General features: G+C 37.9%; 2 protein-coding genes across 2 annotated transcripts in view; both read right to left on the bottom strand.

Annotated features, from left to right (window-relative positions):
* The window catches only part of LOC306706034 (dynein axonemal heavy chain 8-like), a gene marked incomplete at both ends in the record, with an annotated part of 33,279 nt that extends 21,573 nt beyond the window's left edge, over positions 1-11,706 (bottom strand). The window contains 24 exons of the mRNA XM_079172945.1: positions 242-477; positions 1,035-1,161; positions 1,284-1,456; positions 2,494-2,617; positions 2,749-2,854; positions 2,928-3,034; positions 4,070-4,189; positions 4,329-4,445; positions 4,819-4,899; positions 4,977-5,164; positions 5,274-5,409; positions 5,506-5,625; positions 6,163-6,357; positions 6,448-6,594; positions 6,676-6,777; positions 6,859-6,966; positions 7,659-7,772; positions 8,085-8,261; positions 8,537-8,700; positions 8,919-9,105; positions 10,010-10,161; positions 10,283-10,367; positions 11,390-11,524; positions 11,650-11,706. Coding sequence (XP_079029071.1) covers positions 242-477; positions 1,035-1,161; positions 1,284-1,456; positions 2,494-2,617; positions 2,749-2,854; positions 2,928-3,034; positions 4,070-4,189; positions 4,329-4,445; positions 4,819-4,899; positions 4,977-5,164; positions 5,274-5,409; positions 5,506-5,625; positions 6,163-6,357; positions 6,448-6,594; positions 6,676-6,777; positions 6,859-6,966; positions 7,659-7,772; positions 8,085-8,261; positions 8,537-8,700; positions 8,919-9,105; positions 10,010-10,161; positions 10,283-10,367; positions 11,390-11,524; positions 11,650-11,706 — 3,258 coding nt within the window. The remainder of the gene's footprint in view (positions 1-241; positions 478-1,034; positions 1,162-1,283; positions 1,457-2,493; positions 2,618-2,748; positions 2,855-2,927; positions 3,035-4,069; positions 4,190-4,328; positions 4,446-4,818; positions 4,900-4,976; positions 5,165-5,273; positions 5,410-5,505; positions 5,626-6,162; positions 6,358-6,447; positions 6,595-6,675; positions 6,778-6,858; positions 6,967-7,658; positions 7,773-8,084; positions 8,262-8,536; positions 8,701-8,918; positions 9,106-10,009; positions 10,162-10,282; positions 10,368-11,389; positions 11,525-11,649) is intronic.
* A 2,781-nt stretch (positions 11,707-14,487) lies between these two features.
* On the bottom strand, positions 14,488-25,417 carry stam (signal transducing adaptor molecule (SH3 domain and ITAM motif) 1). Its single transcript, XM_079172683.1, has 14 exons — positions 25,246-25,417; positions 23,084-23,168; positions 22,715-22,790; positions 22,388-22,483; positions 22,115-22,261; positions 21,686-21,776; positions 21,343-21,538; positions 21,013-21,107; positions 20,002-20,090; positions 19,787-19,874; positions 19,562-19,616; positions 19,287-19,440; positions 18,595-18,704; positions 14,488-17,667 (listed from the first exon to the last, which is right to left on the bottom strand). The coding sequence occupies exons 1-14, from the start codon at positions 25,283-25,285 to the stop codon at positions 17,463-17,465; spliced, it is 1,527 nt and encodes a 508-aa protein (XP_079028809.1). The 5' UTR covers positions 25,286-25,417; the 3' UTR covers positions 14,488-17,462.
* Positions 25,418-26,419: the final 1,002 nt, after the last annotated feature.

Here is a 26,419-nt window from a genome sequence, read left to right as displayed (position 1 = left end):
TGTGTGGAGTTTTGGTGTCTGGTAAGTCTTAAAAATAATAGTTCTTTTACTTGACTTCCTGGATCACATTTCATCCTCTCACAAGTACCTGTAGCCAGACAACCTAAACAATGCAGCCCTTAATTAAGCGTTTGTTTTGGGCTTTTTGGAGCAGTTCTATTTTTGTCTGTCAAAGGTCATATAAGCATTGAAGTAATGTAATGTAATGTATATCCCTAAAAAAAAATATTGCTATTTATACCTCAATGGAAATCAATGTCATGTCAGTTTGTATTTCAGTATCCCGAAGTTTGGACAGGGCTGCCATGGCGCGACGCACATCTTCCAGATTAGCCACAGGATGAGATAGTTGTGCAAAATATTTGCGAGTATTTATGCTGGTGTCGATCATTTTCTTCCTGTACTTCTCCCTCAGGTATTTGCACAACAGTTTCTTCCAGGCTTTGGTCTCATCTTTCAAGGACGTCTTTAATGGCTCTGTATACAGGAAACACAATTTACAGCGCATTATTTGCATTCCTCCCCTGTAACACACACAATTCTAAAAAAGTGATGACATAACCAATTAAAAGGTTTTGCTATAAAATCAAATGTTTCCTATAACAAAGAGGGTGCTGCTTCTTGGGTCAGAAAGTTTCTTGTTGGTCATTTTTTTTGTGGCAGTGTTGGTCAGTTGGTCCACCACTTTCATTCAGAAAGAAATATCATGACAAAAAATTGGATAGATAGCCCTGAAATATAGAATGGACATTTCTGGTTCCCAAAGGGTCCATTCTGTCACTTTTGTCCCTCCTAGTGCGACCACTAGATACACTTTTTTGGTTTTGAGGGACATGTCTAATTATTGGATTGGATGACATTTAGTGACAGCTTCAGCTCCTTTTTCTGTCTGTGTGCTGTAAAGCTTTAACTATCTCTCTCCATTCTGTAGTGGAATTTGACCCAGCAGCACACTTTGTAAAAAATGTAGTGTAGAGGCCAGAAAAATGTGAGTTCATCTGGTTGCTGTCTAGAACATATTACTGTTACCTTACCTGTTGACAATTCAATAGAGCCCAAAACAATGATGGGTTTGACATCATCAATTTCTTGTTCAATTGAGTCATAGTGCTGGATTTCAGATTTGATCTGGATCAAGGATGGATTGCTGTCCATGAATTCCTTTTAAAAAATATGATACACATGATGGTATTATTAGCATTATGGTATTATTGTCGGAAAACATACACTATATTTTCTGTCAAAGGTGAAAACAAGAATGTTATGTTCTAAGAAAAACAAACCTCGACTTTGCGGTTCCTCTCTTGATCCCAGACCACACTGAATTTTTCGAACTGATTTAGAGCTATAGATGCTTGTTCTTTCTGGGAGCTGATTGCTAATTTCAGAACGATCGCAATCTTTTTGATGTCCTTTTGTTCAACAACTCTGTGATAGAAATTCTCTTTTTCCGCGCCTGTGAGATCACAAACATCAAATTCAAAAGGGTTGTACACAACAATGTTAATTTTGTTAAGGAATACTTCGACAAAATATGTTCGTTAACAACCTTTTTTTATTATGACTAAGAGGAGACGCTGACGATGTCATTAAACACTGAGGTGACATTATCAGACATGCAATATCTTTGATGAAAAAAGATCAGACTAAATCGTAGTTTAAAAAATAAAAACATTATTTTATATTTTCATCACCTTTCACCTTCTTCCCTCTCTCTGTCTTAAACACAAACACACACATATAAACACACACACACACATTGTGCTGCATCATCGCGCTCAGTCTATCTCTGTCCTTCTTATCTTAGCCCTCAGACAATTGTGCTACAATAATGCATAAAGTTGCAATTTGCAGGTCGGGTTTGTGTGGTTGAATGGCATATTTTCTAATTGCTGGGCAGTTTGATTGGCTCTCATAATGGGCCGAGTGGGTGCGACAGAACCGAGCATCACAAAAGAGCAGAGTCAGAACAGTTCAGAGTAACTGCAAAGCTGCATTCTTAATCACGAATCATCATCTGTGTTTTTCATCACATAATGATAAAGATAAACTCTTTTATGAAATAAGTTTGACTAAAATGACAAAATGATTGGTTTGATTGGACTAGATAAACTGAAATATTCTGATGACTTAAAAAAAAAGGAAATTTGGACAGGACACAGGTCTAAGACTAAATCTAAAATAGCTGCCACAATGAACACTGGTACACAACTTTGATTGATAATGGCCCTGTCAGAAAACTGATCTATTATTCACTGAACTGTCAGATTTAAAAAAAGATTCAATTATATATTTTACCTATTTATAAAACAAAGAAATCTACAAATTAAAAATGTATTTCCCTTAAACTACCTTCATAGACGTTGTCTTACATTTGAGAGGTTGATTTGTTATTTATTTAAGATCCACATATTTTCATTATATTTCTGATTTAACAGTTTGTCATTTCTGCCTACTTGTCTTTCATCTATGTGCATGCTGATAACGGCTTACCTTTGTTCTTTGCATCATCGGGACTGAAGTCCTGCTGCCATGTGATGCCCTTGCTGATTTCCAACACCAAGTCAATTAGTCGATTTATGGCCTGTTGGATCTCATCTACAGTGGGAATCATGACCTGATGACAACAAATATCAGACAGAGAAACAATATTTTCTGTTTAACAATATTGGCAAGGGATTGTAGATTATCTATCGCTCTTAAAAGATAACTAGTATGAAGTGGAATCAGTAACCAGTAGAAACTCACCACTTTGGGTATAACCAGGTGGACTCCGCATGTTACTAGCGAGACCATGTTATTGTCAGACATTGAGTTCTGGTAAGTACTAAATGTCCCACTTATTGATGACGATCTGAAAAGGGATAATATAGTTTATCTTCGATATTGGCCTATTTTTACATACTGAATAACGCGGACATACTTACATAGTGCCACAAATTCTCCTTTTCAGGGTCTCCAGAGATAGCTTTGTTGTTTTCACCAGTGCGTCTAATAACCTTTCACTGATGTATTCATAAAGCTTCTTAAACTCCTAAAATTAAAATTTTTAGTTGAAGTATTAACATATTTGTTGGTATACTGTATAAAAGAGCAATATTCAAAAATGAAATGTGAAAGAAATACCTTCTCAAATTTGATAGATTTATCTCTGTCTGGACCTTCTGAAGTCATTCCCTCATCCTCATTCGGGGGCTTCTGGCTCTCTCCTGGGAATGTCCTCCATCCTAAAATGTTCAAAGGGAGGAATACAAAATATACACGTATGCACATATATTTGAATTTGAAGCTACTGTATGACTGTTACTTAAAAATACGTGTATATTATATCCACTTGTGTGCAACACTTAAAACTGAGTTAAGAGCACCTGAAAATAGTTTCTCTGCAGCCTTCTTGGTGCCGTCTGATTCATGAATGGGATTTAACACGTCATACAGCTCCTTTACTGCTTCTTTTACATGACTACATTTGGAGTCCAATGTCGTTGCCCACTTCTTACATTGGTCCTAAAAAAAAGATGTAATGAGTTGGTGATTGGTGAACCAGACATATTTTATCATTTCTATGAAAAAACAACTACTCCTTCCTTTTACACCACTTGGGGGCAGCAGAAATAACACAACATCAATATATCATCACCTTCTAAAATAATATGGCTAACTTGATAGCAAACACATTTCCTATTTACACATACAGTAGTTACATAGCACCATTGACATTCATTTGGAGTTGTATTCCTAGCACTCTGATGAAGGTAAGAACATTATTCACTCTCCTGTTTTGGTCTGCATCAACGTCTGAGGGAAATATCTGGATCTTTTTTTATTGGTTAATGCTCCACTATGTTCCCAAGCTAGTTGCTAACTGTGTCTACATTGTTAGAGCTTATTCAGCTGAACACTGATGGTGGGAGTAAAGCAAAACAGAGAAGTTGAACATCTTTGAGTTGTGGACAGAACAAGACACTGAACTCCATTCTTCATTTCATAGACCAAACAACTCATCGATCGATCGAGAAGATGATCGCGAGAATATGAAAATAATTGTAGTTCGAGCCCTCGTACATACCTCATTGCAATCAATCAATTGCTGCACTGAAGACGCATGACTTTCAGGGAGCTCCATCAGCACAGTCTGTGAGATGTCTGTCAGGACATCGTCAATGTGTATCTCACAGATATCCTGCACCTGAAAATAAATACAGAAAAAAGTATCTTTATATGTATGGATGTTAGTGTGTGTGATTATATATACATACACACATTGCATTATAAAACAGCAATATCCATATCAGAAAAGGAGAGAATATTTCTATTCAGTAACATACCTTCTTTACAAGATGTTTAAGCTCAGACAAAGCTGTGTCAACATTTTGGAAGAACGTGTCCAGGAGGAAGGATGACCATGTGAGCAGCACTGCCCCGGGGCGAAGCACAGATTCCACCTTTTAATTGACCAAAAACATAAGATCAAAACAGGACAATACAGAAACTCTGAAAGCATTGATAAATTAAGCAATAGTAACTCCTTAGGACACAAAAGCCATAGCAATACAATTGTGAAAAAGCTAGTTCCACACCTAGTATTCACCCTTTATGTAGCAAGCTTCATGTTTGTGGGTTTATACCTTTTCCCACAGAAAGCGCAAGTGTTTTTGTGGGTTAACAAACGTAAAAGGTTTGTTTACTCATATCATGAGTTGATTCATTTGTTTGTATTCATGAGAACATGATATAAGCTACATTTCATCAATGTGGTCTTTTTTTATATAATTAAATGTTCTAATTTTAAAAGGACTGTGTTTACAAACTGCTTACATTTTTTATCTTTGAAGCCATCAGGCCGGTGAAGTCCGCTGGAATGTTCTCACACGTAGACTCATAATCTGCCAAAATGGTCTACAAAAACAAAAAAGGCATAAAAGTCGTTTTATATTAAGGTAACCATCCATCTGTGAAAAGGTGTTATAGTTTACCTGTAGTCGAAAGTGGTTGGCTTTTATTTCGCTTTCCAACTTGACGAGACGCAAAGCCTGCTTTGGGACCTCCAGGCCCATCTTCAACAAACACTTAGCGTCCCGAATGACCTCAGTTACTTTAGGATCAAAGTTGACCACTAGTTTACCGGTCCTAGGGTGGCGAACCAGCAGCGTAATATGCAAGACTGTTAGGAAGCAGAATGGTAGAGAAAGCAATTTAAATGAATATTACTAATGAGGAGCATTGTGTGCATCTACGGTGCAAACATATTAAGTCAGAGCTAGAGAACCAACCATATTCAAGTTTTGACACTTCAGCCATCCATGCGCTGTGGTAAACAAACTCATACTCTACAAACGCAGCTGCAGTTTTGTTGTACATTTTGACCACAACCTGTCCTTCAGGGCTGCACAGGGCATCAGAGTTTTTCTGTGAATGAGAACAGATACATTCAACGTGAAAACATTTCAGTTCATAATAATAAAAGTACTTGAAGTTGTTTTGGTGGGAGACATGTAGCCTTACTTTGATGTGTGTGATGGGTTCCTCTATTTTCCTGTGGAGAATCCTGACCCAACCAATCCTTCCGGCCACTAGAGGCATGTTTCTCACTAACGGGGGGTCGTCTTTCTGTTTATCAAAGAGCTGCAGAGAAAATGTACAAAAGCAGATCAGCTCATTTCATCAAAAACATCAAAGTCCATATTTGACAATACATTTTGTAATATTTTATTATCAATATCTACTTAAACATGAAAATAGGATACCTTTTTCACAAACTCTACTTCTGAGGCATAATGCTGAACAATAAGACTCAGAAGGTTGGGAATTTCTGTGTCAAGACAAGTTAAATTCAGCCTCTGAAAACTGCAAGAAAGGAACTCATGAGACTTGTGTTAGATTGTTTTTGTTGTATTGCCAAATCATCCACAACTTAAATAATGACAGGACAATGTTATACTATATTATACTGACCGCTGTATTAGGAACAGAGATTGCTGAGATGAGATGATATTTGAGAAGCAAGAACTCATAAATGCCTGCAGCTGTTTCTGTAGATAAGAACAGCCAAAATGTTAATATGACCATCGATATTTGAAACTATGCTGATTGTATAAGAGACAGGGACAGAATAGAAGCTACCTACACCACAGATTATAAACAGAAGAAAACGGTACATACCTCAATGTTGCCGATTTGACTCATAAACTTGGTAAAATCGGTTTCAAATTCTGTCCTTGGAGCCAACATATCATACTGCGACCTTTTTATTTTCATGGAGACAGTACGGAATTGTCTGGCCAGACTCTCAATGCCCTCAATATTTGATTTTTCAAGAGGTTTCATTCTCTTGAACACTGTAAGTATTTGTGTGATCTACAATAGATATTGCATATTGTTACTCGGCAAGGCCTTATGGTAAAACTGCAATTCAAATAGAAATTGAAAAATAGTGTGGGGCTGCACCTTTTCAAGTTGCTTGCAGAAGTTCTCAAACTTGGAGAAAATCTGAATCTCTGAAACCTCAAAGGACCTCGTTCCAGGTTTTTCCATTATTTGTTTCTTTGCCTTCTGGAAGCAAGACTGATATTCCTCATATAAGCAGAGACAGTCCTGCCAAAGACAAAAGATGAATGCATTTGAAAACAGTTACATGCTGATGTCATTATGTGTTTTAATGAGCGTCATCATCACCTGCATTTTCTTGACGATTTCTTCAGCATCTTGGTCCCATATTAGACATGTGCCATTGTCAGTAATATGTGATCTGCATGCTGTAACCATCTGATTTGTGACCTGGAGTTGTTTTTCAGGAACACAATTAGACTTTCTGAACAACAACATGTGTTATTCTGAGACTGAACACAGTACACTTACTTTTATGAACAGTGCGGATATCTTTTCACTGGTGTGGTAGTATAGTGAAACACTGTAAATCATTCGAATAGCATTGATGATGTTCTGCACGCTTTTCATCATGGTGACCTGAAATCACACATCCATGTTTATTGCTAATGTTCTCATGAACAATTACTTTACAAAATGTAACAAACTGGCATTAATACATGATGTTCTTAAAGTCCCATCTTGCAAAATGTTTCACATTACCGATACATTTCTTGACTCTTAGTAATGTGGAGGGGTCACTAGTAATATATCCTAATAGGATAAAAAACATGCAATTTTTTGGTAACTTTTTTTTCTGTTTTTTGGTGAGGAAATTCTCTAGTTTCATTATAATTGAATACCTCCTTCTGCTACAACAAAAAAACTCTGGATGCTTTTCTTTTATATTGCACAAAAATAATGAACAAAAAATAAATAAATATGTGCCGTTAATGTCATAAAAAAACCAGAAACATCCAGTTTGTCATACTGCTGTAGACACATTGGTGACCGTGCATTAAATACATTTTATACAGCTTTATGTAATTATTTAAGTCTATTATATGTTTGTTTTTTATCTTTACTGTAGAAAGTCAACATCACTTTAAAATAACACACATTTCTAAAATTTGATGGAAAATGCATTTACACACTAGGCCCTCAACAACATTTAGGGCATTCTCTTTTTTTATCATTATTATTATTATCTTTTTTTAGCACACATTTACAGTAATTATTATCCAACATATTAGTGTATAAATCCATCATATCAAATGATTGACTATACATACCGGGTCACTGGTGTAGAGAGGTTGACAGACTTTCTCCAGTGTTTCGAGGAATTTGACATTGTCTTTTGCCTCATTGGCCCGATCTGTTATCCTGTCATCCAGCACCCGCCACTTCTACATGGGTACATGGTACATAGTACATGAGTTACAAATTTGGAAAATAAAATTGCATTCTCCATCCACCTGGAACGATCATCTTTACACTGTGGACTACTGGATTCTTGATAATTACTATAGCTCATGCAACGATAACATTTTACCACAGAATTTGCACAGAAATGTATCTTGTGATTTTACACAGCATCAATGCTTCATATACACACATCAAACCATAGTCAGATCAGATCAATCAAAAACCTGGTAAAACTGCTGTATAACTTCTTTAGGGTATTACTGTGTAGAAGTTTGACACTCAAGCCTCCGTACCTTCATAATCTTCGAACGGCTGATATGGAGCACCATCACCACTGCCTTAAACTCTGGGCCTTTGATGTGATTGATGATGGAGTTGAATCTTAAATAATTTTTTTTCCAGTGTTCTAACTCACTCAGTGGCCCTGCAGAATCAACCTCTTTCCTCACCAGATCACTTTCTATCAGCACCTGGTGATTACGGACACAGAGAATACTTACAAGTTCCCTTTCCAGGGCAGCAATTCAATCAACGCATCTACAGTAAGATTCATTTAGGAAGTGATATGCTTTAACACTTCAACATATAGATTGATTCACTATGGAAAATGTTCCATGTCCAACGTTATTAACGGTTTACATTTATATTTTGTACTTATGGTTGATACTGGGAGAAACCGGGTTTCTGTCCACATAAATGTGACCGTCTGTTAGTGTAATAACAATAAAATCATAATTTTACCAACCTTCTCAATTTGCTTATACCATTGCATCAGAATTTCTTCCAGTCGATGCACCATGTCCATATTAGCAGCGGCAACTTTCATGTCGTCAAGGGAGGCCAACGTAGAGAAGTCAATATCTGTGACTATGTTCAGATGAACAACACTCTCATTGCTCTTCTGGATGTCTGGGGCACAAACAACCAAGATAAAGATCATGTCATTTACTTAAATGCCACCATTTGTTCACAACAATATCATTGTTAACAGTTAACAATTGACAATTTCAAAGCAATAAAGTGTGACTTGCCAAACAAAATGGTTCAGACATGGTACTGCTTTAATGTCTTCTAAACATCAAAACAACAAAAGACAACTTACTGACAACAATAAAAGAATGACTTACCATCTAAGGAGCTAATACAACGTTTTATGGTGTACTTGAAATTATTTTTTACATTTTCTCCATGTCTGGATTTATTTAAGACACCCCAGTTTTGAGCTGCGTCAAGAACTGGTAGCACAAAGTTGAAGGAATTCCTTATTCCTTTCAGGAGGCCATCTCTGGCATCGACCATTGAGAAGAAGATTTCCTACAAAGCATCAAGACAATATCATCCATCGAGTCACCAAATCAAAAGGCAAAAAAGCTAAATCTAGCTTAGTACTAGTTACATGGCCTTCAGCAGTAATCATCTACCTAACTAATGCAAGTTAGTTGCAATAGTTGCCAATGTTTCAAAATGAATACAGGAAATGCAGATTAGCTTAATGAGTGGAGTTAGCTCCATCGTTAAATAGGATTAAAAGCTGTTGCCTCCTCAGACATGATAGCATCAACTTCAGCAATCTTACAAGCACTCCGGCAACATGATGCATTTAAATGGCCTTAACTCAGTTGTCATGGGACTGATGGACTTGACATGTTTCACAATGTATCCTTCCATAAAGCCCCAATATTCCCAAGATTTGAATTTGCATGATCTCGATCAATCAATGATCTATAAAGGTGTTTTTTCAAAGTGTAGATCCATATTTATGATAAAAACTTCAACACTTTTTCTATTAGGAAGATTAATATAGAGTTGTTTAGCCTTGGCAGATTTATGTGCTCTCAGGTAGCCTTCTGTTTTAAAAATATTTTTTAAAGGCATGACAACATACTGTAAATTCATGTTTAACTGTTAGATATGACTCATTTAGCACACAAAGATCAAATATGATTAGATAATCCTCTAAAAAGGGAGAGGTGCATTCGACTTATGTAATAGTCACAGCACTGGGGGTGCTAAACTCACTAAATAATGAATGTATCTTTTACAGGCAAGCAACAACATTTTAGCACATAAATAATAATTCTGTCATGCCCATTCAACAGTGATTTTGTTTGGCTATTAAAATACAATAATTCAATGTTAAAATGTGTCCATCACACAAAGCAATGAACATATTACGATTACAAAGACACACTACTATATACAGACATGACTGTCTTACCTCATGTATGTTTTCTGGATTCACAGGAGCGTCCACTCTACTTCGTCTGAAAGTGCAGCAAATGCCTGTAAGGCATGTCTGAGACAGATCGGCTAAAAACAGCCTCAGTATTTTTTCCCCGTTGGTGGTCCCACGACATGAGCGTCCACACTCTGAAATGATATTAAATACAAATTGTTTTTAATGAGATGATGCGGATTCTGTGTACTTAAGATTGAATATTCACCATTACGGGGACAAATACAATCAATCATGTAATGCAATTACGCCTACCTATTCCTGGGATTTCAGCCTCTTGATACACAAAGGAAATTGTTTTACAACCTCCTTTGGCGAAGAATTTATCAAAAGCATCCAGCTATTGAGCAAGAAAACAGAAAATAAATGTTTTTTTACTGTTTTTAACAGTAATGGGTTACTTAGTCGTACGAGTAACTAAAAGACCCACTAGCAGACTGAAATGCACCAATATGATGTGTTGATGTGTATTGGTTGAAATGTTGCTGCTTTTAGTATAATAATACCCACAGCCATGTGTAGGCAATTTGCAACAATGCTAGAATCATAAACCATTCAACCGACCATGCTATCATATGATGTTCTGACAGAAGCCAAAACATGTGGACTTGATCTAGCCGATCTATCTGGAAAGTAAAATGAGAAGGTACAACTGAACCAGATTTCTGCCAGATGAAAAAATTATCCCTTATCAACGTTGGGTCTTGGCTTTCTCATTTATTTTGTTCAGACCAGATTGTGACTGCTGGGATGATTAATTACCTCTCTTATACCCTTTTCCCACCAGATTTAGTGTCTATATGCAAGTATTGAACACATGGGAAAACACACTCAAATGAAAATGTTACAGTCGTTACTTCTTTTGTTTTATTCTGTTACTTATTCAGTCCCTCTTTTAATCTCTCACCAGAGTTGGGATTGTTGGAACACTGAAGAGAATAACAAGACATTTTTTACGAGTCTTATTTTGTTTCTGTCGAGTTTGAATAAAGTGCGTTTTACGATGATCAGAGAGGGACAATGACTGTTCTCTGACTGACGTCTGATGGCTTTGAGGAGAGAGTATTAATTGAATGTTTTGTACATGAATAAATTATAATAACAGTCCAAACCTCTGTTGATTTGATCTATTAATCACTTCAACAAGCGACACATAGCAGTAACTAATGTGTCCACCAGGGTGTCATGTTTCCATCACTGCCAATCAGAGCTGGAGCCGATAAACACCTATGACTACGGCAGAGTAATTTGTCTCAGGAATAAATGCCGATTGTAACCTTTCCCACTGGAGAAAAGGCCCCGTTAGTGGGTTTCTTGTCCAGTGGGAAAGGGGCTTTATAGGATACTCATGGGAAAACTCACAGATGAAGAATCCAAAATAAATTCCTCTGCTTCTGTTGGCGTCAAGAACAGCTTGGCAGCCAGGATGTCAATCATGTACTGGTGTGCAGGGGTGAGGAGCATCTTCCGCTCTTCTCTTGCCTGCTTGTATTTGGCCTGAGGAAGACAAGGGTTGTAAACAATATAAATGGTACTGCTGTACCATACTTCATACGTTAAAGGGATTTGTTTACTTGTATTCTGAAAACCAATTATCCAATAAATGTGTTAAATCAACTTACCTGACCACGCTTGTTTGCTTTTAGATCATCCATCATGAAGCGCTCAGGCAATGTCATCCCGTCGGCTGTTGAAAAACTCAGTTATTCTGCTTATTCTTTCTAGATTACATTTATAAAAATAAAGTAATTAGTCGCTCACTAGTGCTGGAACCTCATGAAATTGTTTCATATAGCCTAGTTAGCCTATGATGAAGCCACAAAGAGATGTTACATTAGTGTATTTTCACTAAAATTGGGTAAGTTTTACATCAAGCTGACATTTATGATGTTGGAGGGGTTTACTTACATTAAACGGACTAACAGTTACCGTTTATTAACGTACATATTCGTGGATATGAGGCACCCCACCCACAAGCCAAACACAGTAGAGTACTTGCTGGTGTTTCTTGTTTTTTGACCGCTGACAATCATCATTCATCCAAATCCAACTGTTATCAGCTGAACTAACGTTAGCGTTATTACCCTTGCGTTAACCGTGGAGATGCCTCGCGCTCTAGCCGTTAGCGCCAGAGAATAAGCGGTGAAATATACCAGTAGTTTAACGTTAACTAATGAAAGCATAACCTGCTCTAAGCTGAATAACATTAAAGCTAACATTAGTTACTTTAGTGTCGTGTAATGTAACGTTAACGTTAGTTGTTAAATTAGTTTCGGTTACTAGATGACCGTTAACTAACATTAGTTGGATTAACCTGATGCTAGTGATAGCTTAACTACATTAGAGCTAGCGTTACCGTTAGCAAACGTGAACATTACAATTACCGTTACAAAAATAACGGTTTCTCGGAGTGAGACAGTTTGCCGTTAGCTAGTAGCTAATAGTTAATATTTTAAGTAAAGTTTTTTTTACTTTTGCTAACATTATTGTAACATATTTTCTGCCCTTACCAAAACTCAGTTGACCACATTTTCTCGAAGTGCTGTTTTCCCAAAACTCGCTGGTGTTTCTTGTTTTTTGATCGCTGACAATCAAGTTGTCATCCACATCCAACCCTTATCAGCTGAACTAACGTTGTGACCGTTGGCGTTACCGTTTGAGATGCCACGCGCTCTAGCCGTTAGCGCCATAGACGAGGCGTGACATAGCTATACCAGTTTAACTCAACGTTCCTCGCCATATTTCAGTTTGCTTGTGGCCTCAGTTTTTGAGTGCTTGTCAGATATTAGATTATTCTCATTGTCCATACATTTCTCTCAGTTGTAGCCCTATTCATTTAGTTGACTCTGTTACGTTAAGTCGTCTAACTCAGCTTAACGTCACAATTGTTAGAGACACATCATCAGGTGACTAGCGTTAGTTAGTGGATTTTAATAGAATTAGTTTGTCTTTATTTTTGGTCATATTACCTTATCACAAGTTAAGTTCCATTTCCTCTAAAGTATTTTCCAATTCAAAATTAGGATTTCATAACTGTGACAAAAGTGGAGAGATCGCCATCGAGATTTGTTACACTCCAAACTCCATTTAAAAAGGTTTTCACATGTCATGTTGACCCAAACAACATACATTGCTATGTGACAAATCTGGAATAGTAACTGATGGTAACTTGATATAGTTAATTTTGCAGACGGAATACCGAAACCCCTGATAAAGTGCTATGTCTGTCCAATAGTATAGTTAAGCTTATAAGTGTAAACAATTAGGAAATAGTACCACTTCTGAAATATAATGGTTTCTTTGCTGTTTCTCTGGGCCGGACTTCTCCTCTAAGGGGCCCTGGAGCAAAATGTAGATGTGACCCACATATTCCTCGACCTGTATATGTGTTGTGTTGCCTCAAAGCAAACAGCAGATGGCAAGTATATCATATTTTGCCAAGAGCCACAGAAACCAACCAGTACTCCTGCTGCTGAAACACTCCCAACTCCAGGTTTACCACATGAGTTTATTTGTGGAAATGTGATTAAACACAACTCAACAGAATAATATATTACAATATCACAATTTGAATTGGACACATGGACTCTGGACAAGGCAGGGCCTCACTATTTGGTAAATTTGCTGTTTGTATTATGATACAGGGGTGCATATTCCTACACAAAATTGCAATATTAGTCACCACACACAGTGGACCGTAGGCTGTATATATCCTCTTTGTTCAATACAAAACAAAAACCTGTTATGAAAGGCCAAGGCATTATGGGATGGGCGATAGAAGTGTACTACCTTTAAATCTATCTTTTCAACTTTGTTTGGTCACATGGTGTGTTTTTTCCACCCGGGCTGTGAGTTTATGAAAGGGACGATCTGCTGTATTTAACACAGTAAATCTGCTTCATCAGGCTGGCAACTGGGCCTGTTATTGGCCAATTAAATTCTTAGTCAACGAACACCCATACGATTATGTGTTGACGAATCAATTAGTTGTTTTAACTGACAGATCTGTGAGATTCTCCACGAAGAATCACAAAGGCACCACTTTAAATATTGTATTTTCCAAAGATGTGCTCATAAGTCTCTTGGTAATAAATCAGTGAGGATTAAAAATAACATTAAAAAAAGACTTACGGACTCAAGAAATCGTACTACTACTTTAAACCGGTGAGAGAAGCAGACAAAAACAAACTAGGAAATCTCTCACGTGAAATAATCAAAGCTGTTCTGACTTCAAAAGAAAAAGAGTGCTCATGTCGGACCCGCTCACTCACGGGGAAAGCATGTTGAGAAAATGTTTTCAGGGTCTTTGAAATCTCCTGAAAAAGCCTCTCCTCAGTGAAACTCTTTGCAGTTAAATATAACGAAACCAAACCACTAAATGTATTTCATGTACCCACAGAGAGCTCTAAAAACAAGAAAAACAAGGCCTTTCATATTATTATGTACATTTGGCCTGGTTTTATTGTGAATACCAATTAATAAGTATGGTTAAAAGAATACATACAAACAGCAGGATACAAGCTTAGACAGAACCTTTACAATAATGATGTTTAAAACATAAAAACAGGCAGCATCTCAATCCTGTGCAATAAAGTTACATCGGGGCTGCAGTCCAGCGCTGTGGTGCAACATTTGGATGATGTGTGACGATTAAGTGGCTCGAGGTCCAAGAATAGCTGCTACTTTTTATACATTTGATATTTTCAGCCCTCATTGATCAAACAAATTAACACTACTTCACTCTTGCATTTAGTTGAAGGCAGCAAAACAAAGATTTCTCGTCTTTGAAATCAACTATATTAATGCTAAAAAATCAAGTTCTGGGAGAAAAAAAGAAATGGCCTCTTGTTTGCAAAGTCCCACGTTCCAAAGCTTTAAACGGAGTTGTTTTAAATGGTTACGGTGGCAAGGAGCAGCACAACTAGTATCTCAAGTATCAGATCAATACACCAATGAGTTCATCGTATTTAAGACTGCTTCATAATTCCTTCATGTAGCATCATTCAATATCAAACAACAGATAAATAATGTTTCTAGTTTTGCAATCCAGTCAGTATTCATAGACACCAACTCTTTCCCAAAGATGTTGAACACGTAGAAGCCATAGAAGAGTATGGGAAGTTATGGTATGAGCGGCAGATTTATACAATATTTGATATTAAAGTGACTTTGTAACGGATAGCTTATGGAAACCTAGAAAAAGAGCTGCTTATAAATACTGACTGTGCTTTCCAGAATCATAACACCTCCTTTCAGTCCTGCTTCAGGTAGAATTTGTTTTAGTGTAAGACAGCTCTGAGAAAGGACAGGATTGAAATGCTTCGGGAGGATCGATCAGTTTTTCACATTACCATTTGACCCTACAGTACAACAAGCAAGTATAAAACACTGAGTAATGTCCATGTCCTCATGTGAGCAATTTAAATATACAACTAAGTCAGGCAGAATATCACATATTCTGCTTTTCTCTGAATACATACATCCTGCACTGCTTCTCCATTTAAAATATCATAACAATAATCATAACATAAATTAAAATGCACTACAAAAACAAAACGTCAACACTGACTAAAGAGATGCTTTTAAAGACACTGAGGCGGTTCAGAGTTCGCCCCTCAGTAGCCGAGTCTGTCGTGTGTTAGTACAGCCCCTGAATGGAGACCGAGCAAACACTGAATCCACCAACGAGGATCTAGAGCTGCTCGTTTTGAAAAGGAAAACTCTGCAGCATGAAGTTCAGAGTCAACCATGTTAAGAAAAGAATAAAAAAGGAAAAGAAATCTTCTTTTCTGGCGTGTTTTTTTTCCCGCTTTCTTCTCTTTGGCTTTTACACCTTTAGTTCAGCAGGGACATCATGACTGCAGAGTTCACCTTCGAGGCTGAGAGAAACACCCGGAGCTGTGCTAACATCCACCCATGAGGTCGCCACGTGGCTTCACTACTAGTTCAGTACAGTATATACAGGAGTCATGTGCATGCTTAAATTCTTCTGGTTTCTTTTTTTCCCCCTCACGAAAAAACAAACAAAGTGGCTTCAGTTTTCAGTACTTCTAAAAGTTGCCGACATATACAGAATGTAGTAATCTAAAGTTTTTAGCATCGCTAAAAGTCCTTTTTCTGAATAATAATAATAATAATAATAATAATAAAAAAAGTATGTTGCCACTTTTCAGTGACTCGATTAGCAATGCAGTTGCTTTAAGTGTGTGAGAAGGCTGCGGCGTATAAGTGTGTGAGTGAAGGTAAAGTATTAAACACTGATGAGGATGTGTGTCCGCTACTGTACACCTGTAGTGTGTTGTGTGTAGCTCCAGTGTGCATGTTGAGGGGTGGTGAGAAGGAATGTGTTTCACACTTGATCAAATAGTAATTGCACACATATATATATATATATATATATGTGTGTATATATATATGTGTGTGTGTGTATATATATATATATATATACACACACACACACACACACACACACACACACACACACACACACACACACACACACACATTGTGGCAAGATCGAAGTGGCTATAGTTACTCTGTTTTTTTTGTTTTTTTAAAAGCAATTTTGTTTGTTTTATTTTACAGGTCCATAGTTTTTTTTTGGAATTTCCTAGTTAGTTTTACAGGAAAGAACTATCAAATTTGATACTAATTGTAGGTGAACTACTGCAGATTAACAGTTTAAGTCACTTCCAATAACTTATTTCAAATGAATTGATAGTATAACCTAAAAAGTCTCAAGTCAGCACACAGTAGGTCAGCTCAGCATTCAAAAATATACATAGTATGAAGAATAAAATATCAAATAATAAATGACGAATAAATTAATATTCGCTTCGAACTGAAAGAACTTGGTCTCATTTCCTCTATAATTGGTACCACTTGATGTAGCTAGGACTCATAAAATAAAACATAAACCTAATTTCTCAATAGTCCTATGATAACTTAAGAAGCAATAAATGTCAGGTCCCGTACATAAAACTGGACAATGCATATATTTCTATTAGACTTAGATTTGGAAGTGATCAGGCTTGAATAATGACCAAAACTTAACTGAAGCAATTGAAGATAAAAGTGAACTGAAAGCTCCTCTGTGTCTTCACTTCTGATTCAAAGGAATTTGAGAAGAAGAGTGAAAATGCAGAAACACAATTCATTGAAAGAACACTGAGTGTTTCTGTTTTCTTGGTGTGAGCTCTTCAAATCAAAGCCTCATGATCACTTCTAAACCTGGAGTGAGAAATGCAACTGTGTATTTATCTGACAGATAAAACGACACAAAGCATGCCACATGTCAAGTTTAGTCTACTCTATTTGAATGTTTTCACCCATCTGGTGTCCCACACAAATCAAAACGCATAATAAAAGAAATGATGTACCACCACTGTTTGATCAGGTCTGGTGCATGTGTATGCGTGAGGATAACAGTGAGCCCCTATAGCAAGGCTTTCTCTGAGTAGGGGGCCTGCGAGGCGTCTGATGAAGGTGCTATGCTCGGGCCAGAGGGGGCGCTGTAGTTTGGCATCTGCGTCAGGCCCGGCCCGCTGGCTGGGTTCTGGTAGGACTGCAAGTCTGCTGGGCCCATGCTGCCTGGAGCTGCGGTGTAGACTGGAGGCTGGCCCATGTACATATGGACGTCACTACGAAAAAGAATGAAGCAACATTAATAACACCACAAACAGCAAGGTGGAATCATTAAATAGCAGGGGAAAGGTAGAATTCATACTTTGGCTTTTGCTTTTTTTGATGCACTCTGGCACATAATTCACATTAAAAAGGACAATATCCACCAACCAGTCATGTTACAGCTTACTGTACATCCATGGGTGTCCAAAATATCACGCCTTCATCATTCTAACTTGTTAGACCTTTGTGTGAAATTATCATATTTAGCATATCAATTCTTGGATTATGGACAAAAATGTCTTTTGTGAGATCGCAGTGACCTTTGACCACCAAATTCTAGTCAGTTGAACATTGACGAGAGGACGTTTGTGACAAATTTGAATGAATTTGCTTAAGATGTTCTTGACAGCACTCATAAATAGTGAATGGACAGAATAAACAGCGTTTCAGTCAGCAGAGTGTTGAGTACGACATGACTCCGTTGGTGTAGTAAGAAATAAGGACTTAGTGTTTAGGTACCACTGACTTTATCTCAACAACAGGTAAACATGGAAGAAGCTTTTAGATTGCATTCACAGCAGAAAGCAGAAGCAGATCAGAAAACATGGCGGCTTCATTCTGAAATATAATTCTATAACAGGTGCAGTTAGGAAGGAAAGGCCACCTCTTATGGTTCTACTGGTTCTACTACTTGAGAATTCACAGTAAAAATTAAAAATAAACAAGCCACTCTAGATGAGAGGTATTATGTTGCTGTTTTTCTTCCTTGATAAGATGGTACATTAAAGCGAGAGATAGTAAATAATGGAAACGATTAACACTATTGTACTCTTTACACTGGAGAAATGGGGATGAGGTGCAGCAAAGTTTGTTATTTGTGACTAACTTGTAATGTGCGTAGTGAACCAGAAGAAGAAGCCGCTGGGGTTTGTGAAACTCACCTGGGAGCTGGCTGACCAGGTATGGGGGTTCCAGCTGGAAGCTGCTCCATGGGGACGGTGTAACCCTGCACCGCGGCATACGGACCTGATGCAGGCTGACCAGGGTAGACCTGAGGTCACAATCACGAACAGTGAGTGTTACTGACGGAGGAAAGTCTACGATCGAAAAGCAATTAGATTTGGGAATCGAGAAGCAGTTCCAGTTAAGGACTGGTTTCCAAATGGCCCAATCAATCGGAATCTTATGCTTCCGAAGGTTCGTGATTTCTTTTATCGATGTCGACAAATCTTCATGACAGTAAACGTATGCGTCATGACGTCTAACTCTGCGCTGCTAGAAACTTGTTACAAGGAGGAGTCATAGCGGATAAGAAGAAACATTCCAAAGCGTAGAATCATTTCACAAAAAAAGAATACATAAAATGTTACTTAAAATATAAAATATTAAAAAAAATTGTTTTCTTCATCTGGAGTACAACTGGATTCAATCGAGATATATCTGGTATAATTTATGAGGTTTGGAGATACCGACTGAGGGACCAATTCAAAGACCTCGTTTGCAAAGCAAAGGAAAACTTGTAACTGCCCCTTTAAGACTTCCAGAATTTTGCTCATGCTCAAAACCCCGTTGGGATGGTAGACAGTTTAGACTGTTATGCCTTTAAATATTTCCGAAGTGTACGTGACTGTACCTGTTGTGCTGCGTTGGCAGGTTGCTGCATGTAGTACTGTTGGCTCTGTAGCTTGGCGTACATGGCGTAAACTGGATCTTCATTCATTATCTTGGCATACAAAGACAGAGCTTCCATCACCTTCACATTCAGCTCCGACAGCTCCGAGTGCTTCCTGATGATACAAACCAGAAGACTACATTTAGATTTTCTTAACTTAATATTTACTTAAATTATGTAGGTTGAAATACTTAAAACATTCTGCGGGCAAAACGTGTCACGTCAGCACAATGTACCTGTCTATATCCTCCAACTTCTGGTCAATGAGCGGCCCCATTTGATTACAGGCACCTGATGTAAATACAACAAATAGTTATCGAATATATCTGTAGTCAACAATAATCCACCTTTTCAAAATAAAATATCGGATTAGCTTCTGCATACTGACATTAACTTTGATCTCACTTCATACATACATCACACAGTCACTTCATACAGCATCAACCCGGAGTTCTGTTTACCTTCCAACTGTAGCAACTCGACGCTGTCCGACTGGTTGTCTGTGGGATCTGCACTCTGGATCATCTGCAGCAGCTGGTCCATTTTGTCCTGAAGGATTTCAATAATCATGTGATGACACTTTCCAGATACTTGTGATCTTCTAGATACATACTCGATAGATACATCGAGATCTCAATGAGGCAGGAAAAAGCATCGTGAACACGAGGGAACTTACTTCGTCTATATATACAGGCTCTTGTTCGGGCTCTATTGTCTCCACCTGGATGTCCTCACTGAACTGTACCGTCTTCTTCTCCGTCTTCACTGTAGATTTCCAAGTAACAGCGAATGCGGCAGCAGCAAAACAACGTAACAGTATAAATCAGTAACACAGATTTAGGTCGGATACTGGCGCAAAAGACTGATTCAAAAGTTACAATCTGATACGAGCTATTGACAAAATGTTTTGACGTTCATGGTTGTATGTTGGAACACACAACCCAATAACGCTCATGAGATGTCCTCATCATGTTTGATTATTGGAGGTGTTTTTACATGAACGGAGGAAAGAAAGCAAAGATAGCAGAACGCACACGTGCAGTACGAGTGTTCTGAGGGATGACACACCTGCAGAAGCATCGTGCCAAAGAATATGATGAATAAGCAACGAGCGATAAAATGAAAAATGTGGCAAAGCAATACACATGTAGAGGACCTACCCAATTCTGTGGGGTTTTGAAAATTCATATGTTAATACAATATAACAACACAACAGACCTACATTTAAACTGTTGACACTTGTGTGTACCACCAAGTACGTGAATTGTGAACAAGTGAAGGAGATGTTAGATGCATGGTGTATTAAAAAGAGCATGAGGAACACTACGAGACTTAGATGTAGCATATGAATGTCTTACAAAAGAAAAGAAGATTCTTTATAAATACAGCAGACACTGACAATTGTTAAAAGCAGTGTAAGAAATGGAAAGAGTTTTATAAAGAAGAGGAAATGTGTCCAAAATGCAATCGGAGAATTTCTCCTATGCCTTCCCAGAAGTACCGGCATTGTTGCAGTTCACTGCATATGATAACCCGCTGATCACTTTCTGTTGATGTCTTGTTGTTCTTTGCATTGTTTGACCAGCTGTGTGCAAATGATGAAGCATTTCCCACTCTAGGATCAATAAAGCAATATTGCTAATGGTCTGAATGGCCTATCAAAGAACTGAAGATGAAATGTACTCACTCATCTCAGGCTCTGCAGTGAGGTCAGCTGTGACAAAGTTGGAGGGGAACAACCCCACTCCCTGGTATGTTTCCCCTTTCCACCAGTTGGGGTCACTGAAATAAAAAAGTAAACCCACAGAAATGATCAAACAACAGATTTACACTGTTGTCTTCTCAGTGCTGCATTAAGATCTCATTGGCTTAGTTTGCGGCTTCAAGATTATTTTAAACATCAGGATATTTTCACAGAGCTCAGAATATCACCTCAAGCTCAATCCGCTCAAGTCCTGTGACAAATCCTTGCATGACATTTTTTCCCTACTCACAATTTGTGTGTGTAAAAATTCACCTATCGTCCAGGATGGTGATGATTTCCCCCGACTTGAAGGTGAGCTCGTTGTCCTCAGCGGCCTCAAAGTCGTAGATGGCGCGGACTTTCCTGCCGTCGGACTTGTGCGAGGAGAGCAGGCCGGAGGTATTCGGGTAAAGGCCCGACAGGGAGGTCTGCGGCTGCTGACGTTGCTCTTTCAGAGACAGCTCGATAGCTGCACACAAAAGAGACGCACACATTTCTCCATTGACGTCCGAGCATTGAGGAACCTTTTCTCCCAGTGTCCAGAACTAGGCTGAAAACCCTAAATAACCATTTCAGTGTGCAGTCTAATTGTGTGATCATCTGCTAGTGTCCTCACCTTTGGCCAAATCGTCTTGTTCTTTCTTGTTTGTTGAGGTGGAGGGATCCTTTGCCACTAAAGCAGGGCTTGCTTTTGCTTGCTCTGCAGCCTGTGAAAAGAAAAAACGATAATCACATGCTCATGTGAATCAACTAGAAGAATAAAAAGATAAGTGTGGGTCTCAATGTTTAAGCAAAACAACCTCAAATGATCCAATTAAATAAAACCCTTTTTTGTTAGATCCTTTTCTGGCATTTTGCCTGTATTAGGCAATGAAATATGGGAAGCAAGAGAGGAGTACGACATGCAACACAAAGACGGAATTTAAATGAGGGTGTTGCAGTTGTATGGCCTGGATCTGACTCACCACTAGTCGGCCATAAATAAAGCAATCTAAAAATGTACCTTTCACATAGAGTATGCTAAAATTCCACTCGACACACCTACCTGGGACCCAACAGCTGGGAAAGTAACACCCTGCTCGCGTAGATTCTTGATCATTGCTGAGATCAGACTGAGTTGGGGATCGTTGCGGAAGTCCTCTGCCCACTCCACCATCAGGGCTTTCAGCTTCTCACACACCTTGGGGTGGCCCTGGGGAGAAATCATACAAAGGCACATCATAAGAACAAGAGACATGGATGCAGCATGATCTAATTTAAAGTAATCAAACATAATTAATGTGGACAACACACTGAAATCAAAAGTTACATCACAAACCTTGTTTAGGACGTTACTGACTTCACTGGCAAACTCTCTGGAGCACACCTCCAAGTGGAATATCTTCCCACAGTTTGAGACACAAGCACCAAGGAGCTGTGAGGACATTGGTGCAAACAGTTCATCAGACTCATTATTCAATCCATGGCGACAAACATGTAGCACTTATTAGGATATCATTTATCACAGAGGAAAGGCGGTTACTCCACCAGCTCACATCTCAGTGAAACGTTAATTATAGATGAGAAGAAGACTACATGATGCCCCCAAGAACCAAACAATTACTGTACACTTATACCAAACATTGGTTGTTAACAATCTGCTTACAGTCAATGCCTGCATGGCCACATGAGGATCCTTATGGTTCACTCTTCTCATTATAGAGCGAAGACATTCTTTAGGCCTGCAACACAAGTGTAGAAATCAAAAGGTTGTGGAGATTAACTGCTTGGTAAGGACCAAAAAAACAATCCAGCTAGGTTGAATAGATACGTCACTATATATGTTTTTTATAGACATGAAGGTATCAATATTTATCTTAAATTTCTCCATGTGCACCTGGACCCTGAGCTCTATCTCCAACCCTGTGTGTTTTACGACTGAAAAACCTTAAAGGAAACTTAATGCAATGTCTGATAAATGTGTGTGTGTGTGTCAGGTTTATATATATATATATAAATAAGACAGTTAACTTACCCAGTGCGTGACTGCCCTATCTTATCACAAATATCCAGAATGAGGCCCCAGTCCTCTGCTGTGTTCATCTCACTGGTTGCTTTCTCTGCAGGAAAGAAGCAAAACAACCAACATAAGCGGAAAAGATCAAGATTGCAAAAGCACTTTTCATGATTTATTATATTTAGAGGCAGAGAGGAGACGATCCTCCTAGGATCAGAAATAATAAAGCTTCTTGAACCAAAAATTGTAGTTGCAAGCTGTGTGTGCGTGTGTGTGTGTGTGTGTGAGTGAGTGAGTGAGTGAGTGAGTGAGTAAGTGAGTGAGTGAGAGAGAGAGAGAGAGAGATCCTTTCCTTTTGTGTTAATCATACAAATGAGCATAAACAGACAAAATAACAGAAGGCCCTAACAATACAACAGCTCTGCAGTAAATACCAATCTGAAGCTCATGTTTAGTTTTTGTGATGAAACTATCGGCCGTATCGATTTCAAGTTTATTTGAGACTGTAGCTTGTGCTATTAGGAATATACCGTATGCCATTCAGTGGTGGTGAGCATTTCTCTTCTCTACTGCACTCCTCCGGTCTTTGGCATAAGTCATCACCATTTTTTGGGACTTCTACTCATGCCAAATTACACAATTGTGTCCTTGACTTATCTTGCAAGTTACCTCATGTTTTCATAGAAATTCACAAATAAAAGTGGTGAAAGTAAGACCTCATATAAATCTGACACATATTGTTATCCAGCCATATGTCCTATTTGTCCAGCTATTTTTAATCATGGAGTACATTTATGCTAAACACTGAAAAAATGCACTGGCAAACAGAAAACGTAGTCACAAGTAGGGGTGGGCGAGATGATATTATATACCATGTGAAGATAGTAAGATGCTATACCATTTATACTGTTCCATTGGATATTTATATAATTCTAACAATGTGATGAAGTCAATTGATTTTTAAGGTATTTCATTTGCTGAATAAGACCCCCCCCCCAAAAAAAACTGGATTTGTGTCAGGTTATTTATTCATTAACAGGTTCTCAATTGTTTTACAGAAAACATACCATATTAAGATTATTTGTTATAGGTTGTCTCTCTATCCTGTTGCATCACAACCCAGTGCAGAGATCTGGGTATTATCTTTTGAAACAAACTGCAACTTCTTTTGTTATCTGCTAAGAATCTAGTAACGGTCATGGTCCATGTTTTCATTATATCCTCTTGGATTCCTGTCGTACTTGAACTAGTTAAAAATGCAGCAGCCTCGCAAGTTATTATTGTTGTTATATATACACATACTGCAATATTGGATAACAAATATCATAATAGGATGATTTTATTTACATCCTCAACCCCTGCTTGCAAGTAGAGGATCACCAACACAGAGATATTAACAGCTAATTTATACACAAACAGAACAAAGAGCCTGAAAATAACCAGTCGAGCTGAAATAACACCCGAGAGTCCAAACAAACCCATCATAAGCTTTACTAAGTTGGCATGTACTGCTAGTTTAGAGGGCCATAGTTTAGTACATAGACTGTCTACTGTTTTATACGGCGCTGCATAATTAGTTGGGCGTGTGTGTACTTCGTCCACCCCCTGCACACTGTAACGTGCTACTGACGTGTTGAAGAGACGAAGAGATGTGAGAGTCATCATATTGGGTCGCTAACATACGATGGGATACAGTGAGATGATGAGGAGGCAGATGGCTAGCTAGACAACATCTCTGTCCCATGTCTATTAACAATTAACCTGACCAAAGAAAATATCATGTTTACAAATAATATAACTTGAAACAAACAAACACATATTGCAAGTAAAATTAACTCTTCAAATAAACTCTGTGAATGTTACCAAACTGTAAGTTGCTGCTAGCTAACAGCTAAATCTCCACATATAATATAAGGGTGCAAGCTAGTTAGCCTTAACTGGGCTCCTTTGGCTAACAGAGCGAATCACAACAAACAAAACAGACATTAATAAACATGGACTACAGCGTGTCAGTGAATGTAGATTGTAATATGTACTACGAGACAGCAGTATAGCATTAGTACCAAAGCTCTTGAGGGTATTATTTAAAGTGCATACAGCTGAAGAACACATACAAAGATGTATTATCGAAGCTACTTCAGCTAGCCTGCTACAAAAAGCCTCCAGTTGTGATTACTCACCAACATCTTGGTCAAATGGGTTTGTCGCGAAGAGAGGCATTGCTGGTGTGTTGACAACAGATTTCGCCTTCCTCCTGTTATTCGCGTTCCCTTTATTATGTTATTTCATACAATAAACACGCATAGTAACGACAACTTCATGAATGTCAAATGCAGCTGACTGGTTCTATTCTACACAGTCACTCCTTCGCCAGACGGCAACAAGCGAGGCATTCTGGGTAATGGAAGCCGACAGTCCGTGTTAAATCGACTGCTTTCGCCAACTGTAATTCATAAAAACACTCACACAGCTGTTAACGTGTCTGAACTGACTGCACACTCGAGGAAATCAACCATAAGCTACAAATTGCCCTAAAAAACCAAACATGTCATCGTCAGGTGATGGTGGTCATGTGACGTTAGCTCATCGCGTTGACCCTGCGCTGACCACGAAATCTTCTTAACCAAATGTACTCTTCAAGTCAGTTTAATCTTTTCCCTAACAGTTACGTTACAACTAATACATGTGTGTGAGTATATGCATTCCACCTGGAATTCATTTAAAAATAATTTGTTTATCAGTCAGTAGTTAATGAAATACCCATAGCATTATAATAATTAACAGGTATAACAAGTCACTGATTGAAAGAAAATAAAGAAAAATATTACAGAGCAGTTCCACTCAGAATGTATTTTACTGTACATTTATTTTGGGTTTGTTCTAAAATATAAATACCCCGAATACTGTATATAGACATCTAAACGTGGATATACTGTACATAACCCCACTACATCCCTTTAATGTTTATTTCTATCTGTATGTTGTTGGGAATTTTTGCTCATATATTTATTTATACACATATATTATTTAACATATATATGTATATACTGCATATATACATATATATGCATGTGCATATTTGTCCAAGTGTAAATCACACACTCCTTCTCCCCCCGTTTGTGTGTTTGTAACTAAGCACATTTACTTTACTTTACTTGAATGTACAATTCAGAAGAACAACTAAATTATTCTATTTAGGTGAAACTCTCTTGATCCCAGAAGGAAATTGACAAGCTACCCACTACATAAAGTCTAATAAAAATGTATTCTGTTTTTTAAATAAAGTGCTCTTTATACGTAATTCCAATTTTACGTATATTAGTTTATTTTAAGTAAAAGTACTTATTCCATCAC

This window comes from Pholis gunnellus, assembly GCF_910591455.1.
Source record: "Pholis gunnellus genome assembly, chromosome: 14".
Lineage (NCBI taxonomy): Eukaryota > Metazoa > Chordata > Actinopteri > Perciformes > Pholidae > Pholis > Pholis gunnellus.
Note: the sequence above shows the minus strand (reverse complement) of the source record. Positions and strands in the feature narration are given on the sequence as shown.

Bases quoted from the DNA above. Each gene is read 5' to 3' on its own strand.
- stam (XM_079172683.1), bottom strand. From the start codon at position 25,285: ATGCCTCTCTTCGCGACAAACCCATTTGACCAAGATGTTG. The intron at 20,091-21,012 runs GTGAGTACATTT...GGAAATCTACAG, and splicing joins CACTGCAGAGCCTGAGATGA to TGAAGACGGAGAAGAAGACG. The intron at 19,441-19,561 runs GTACATTGTGCT...TTGTATCATCAG, and splicing joins AAGTTGGAGGATATAGACAG to GAAGCACTCGGAGCTGTCGG.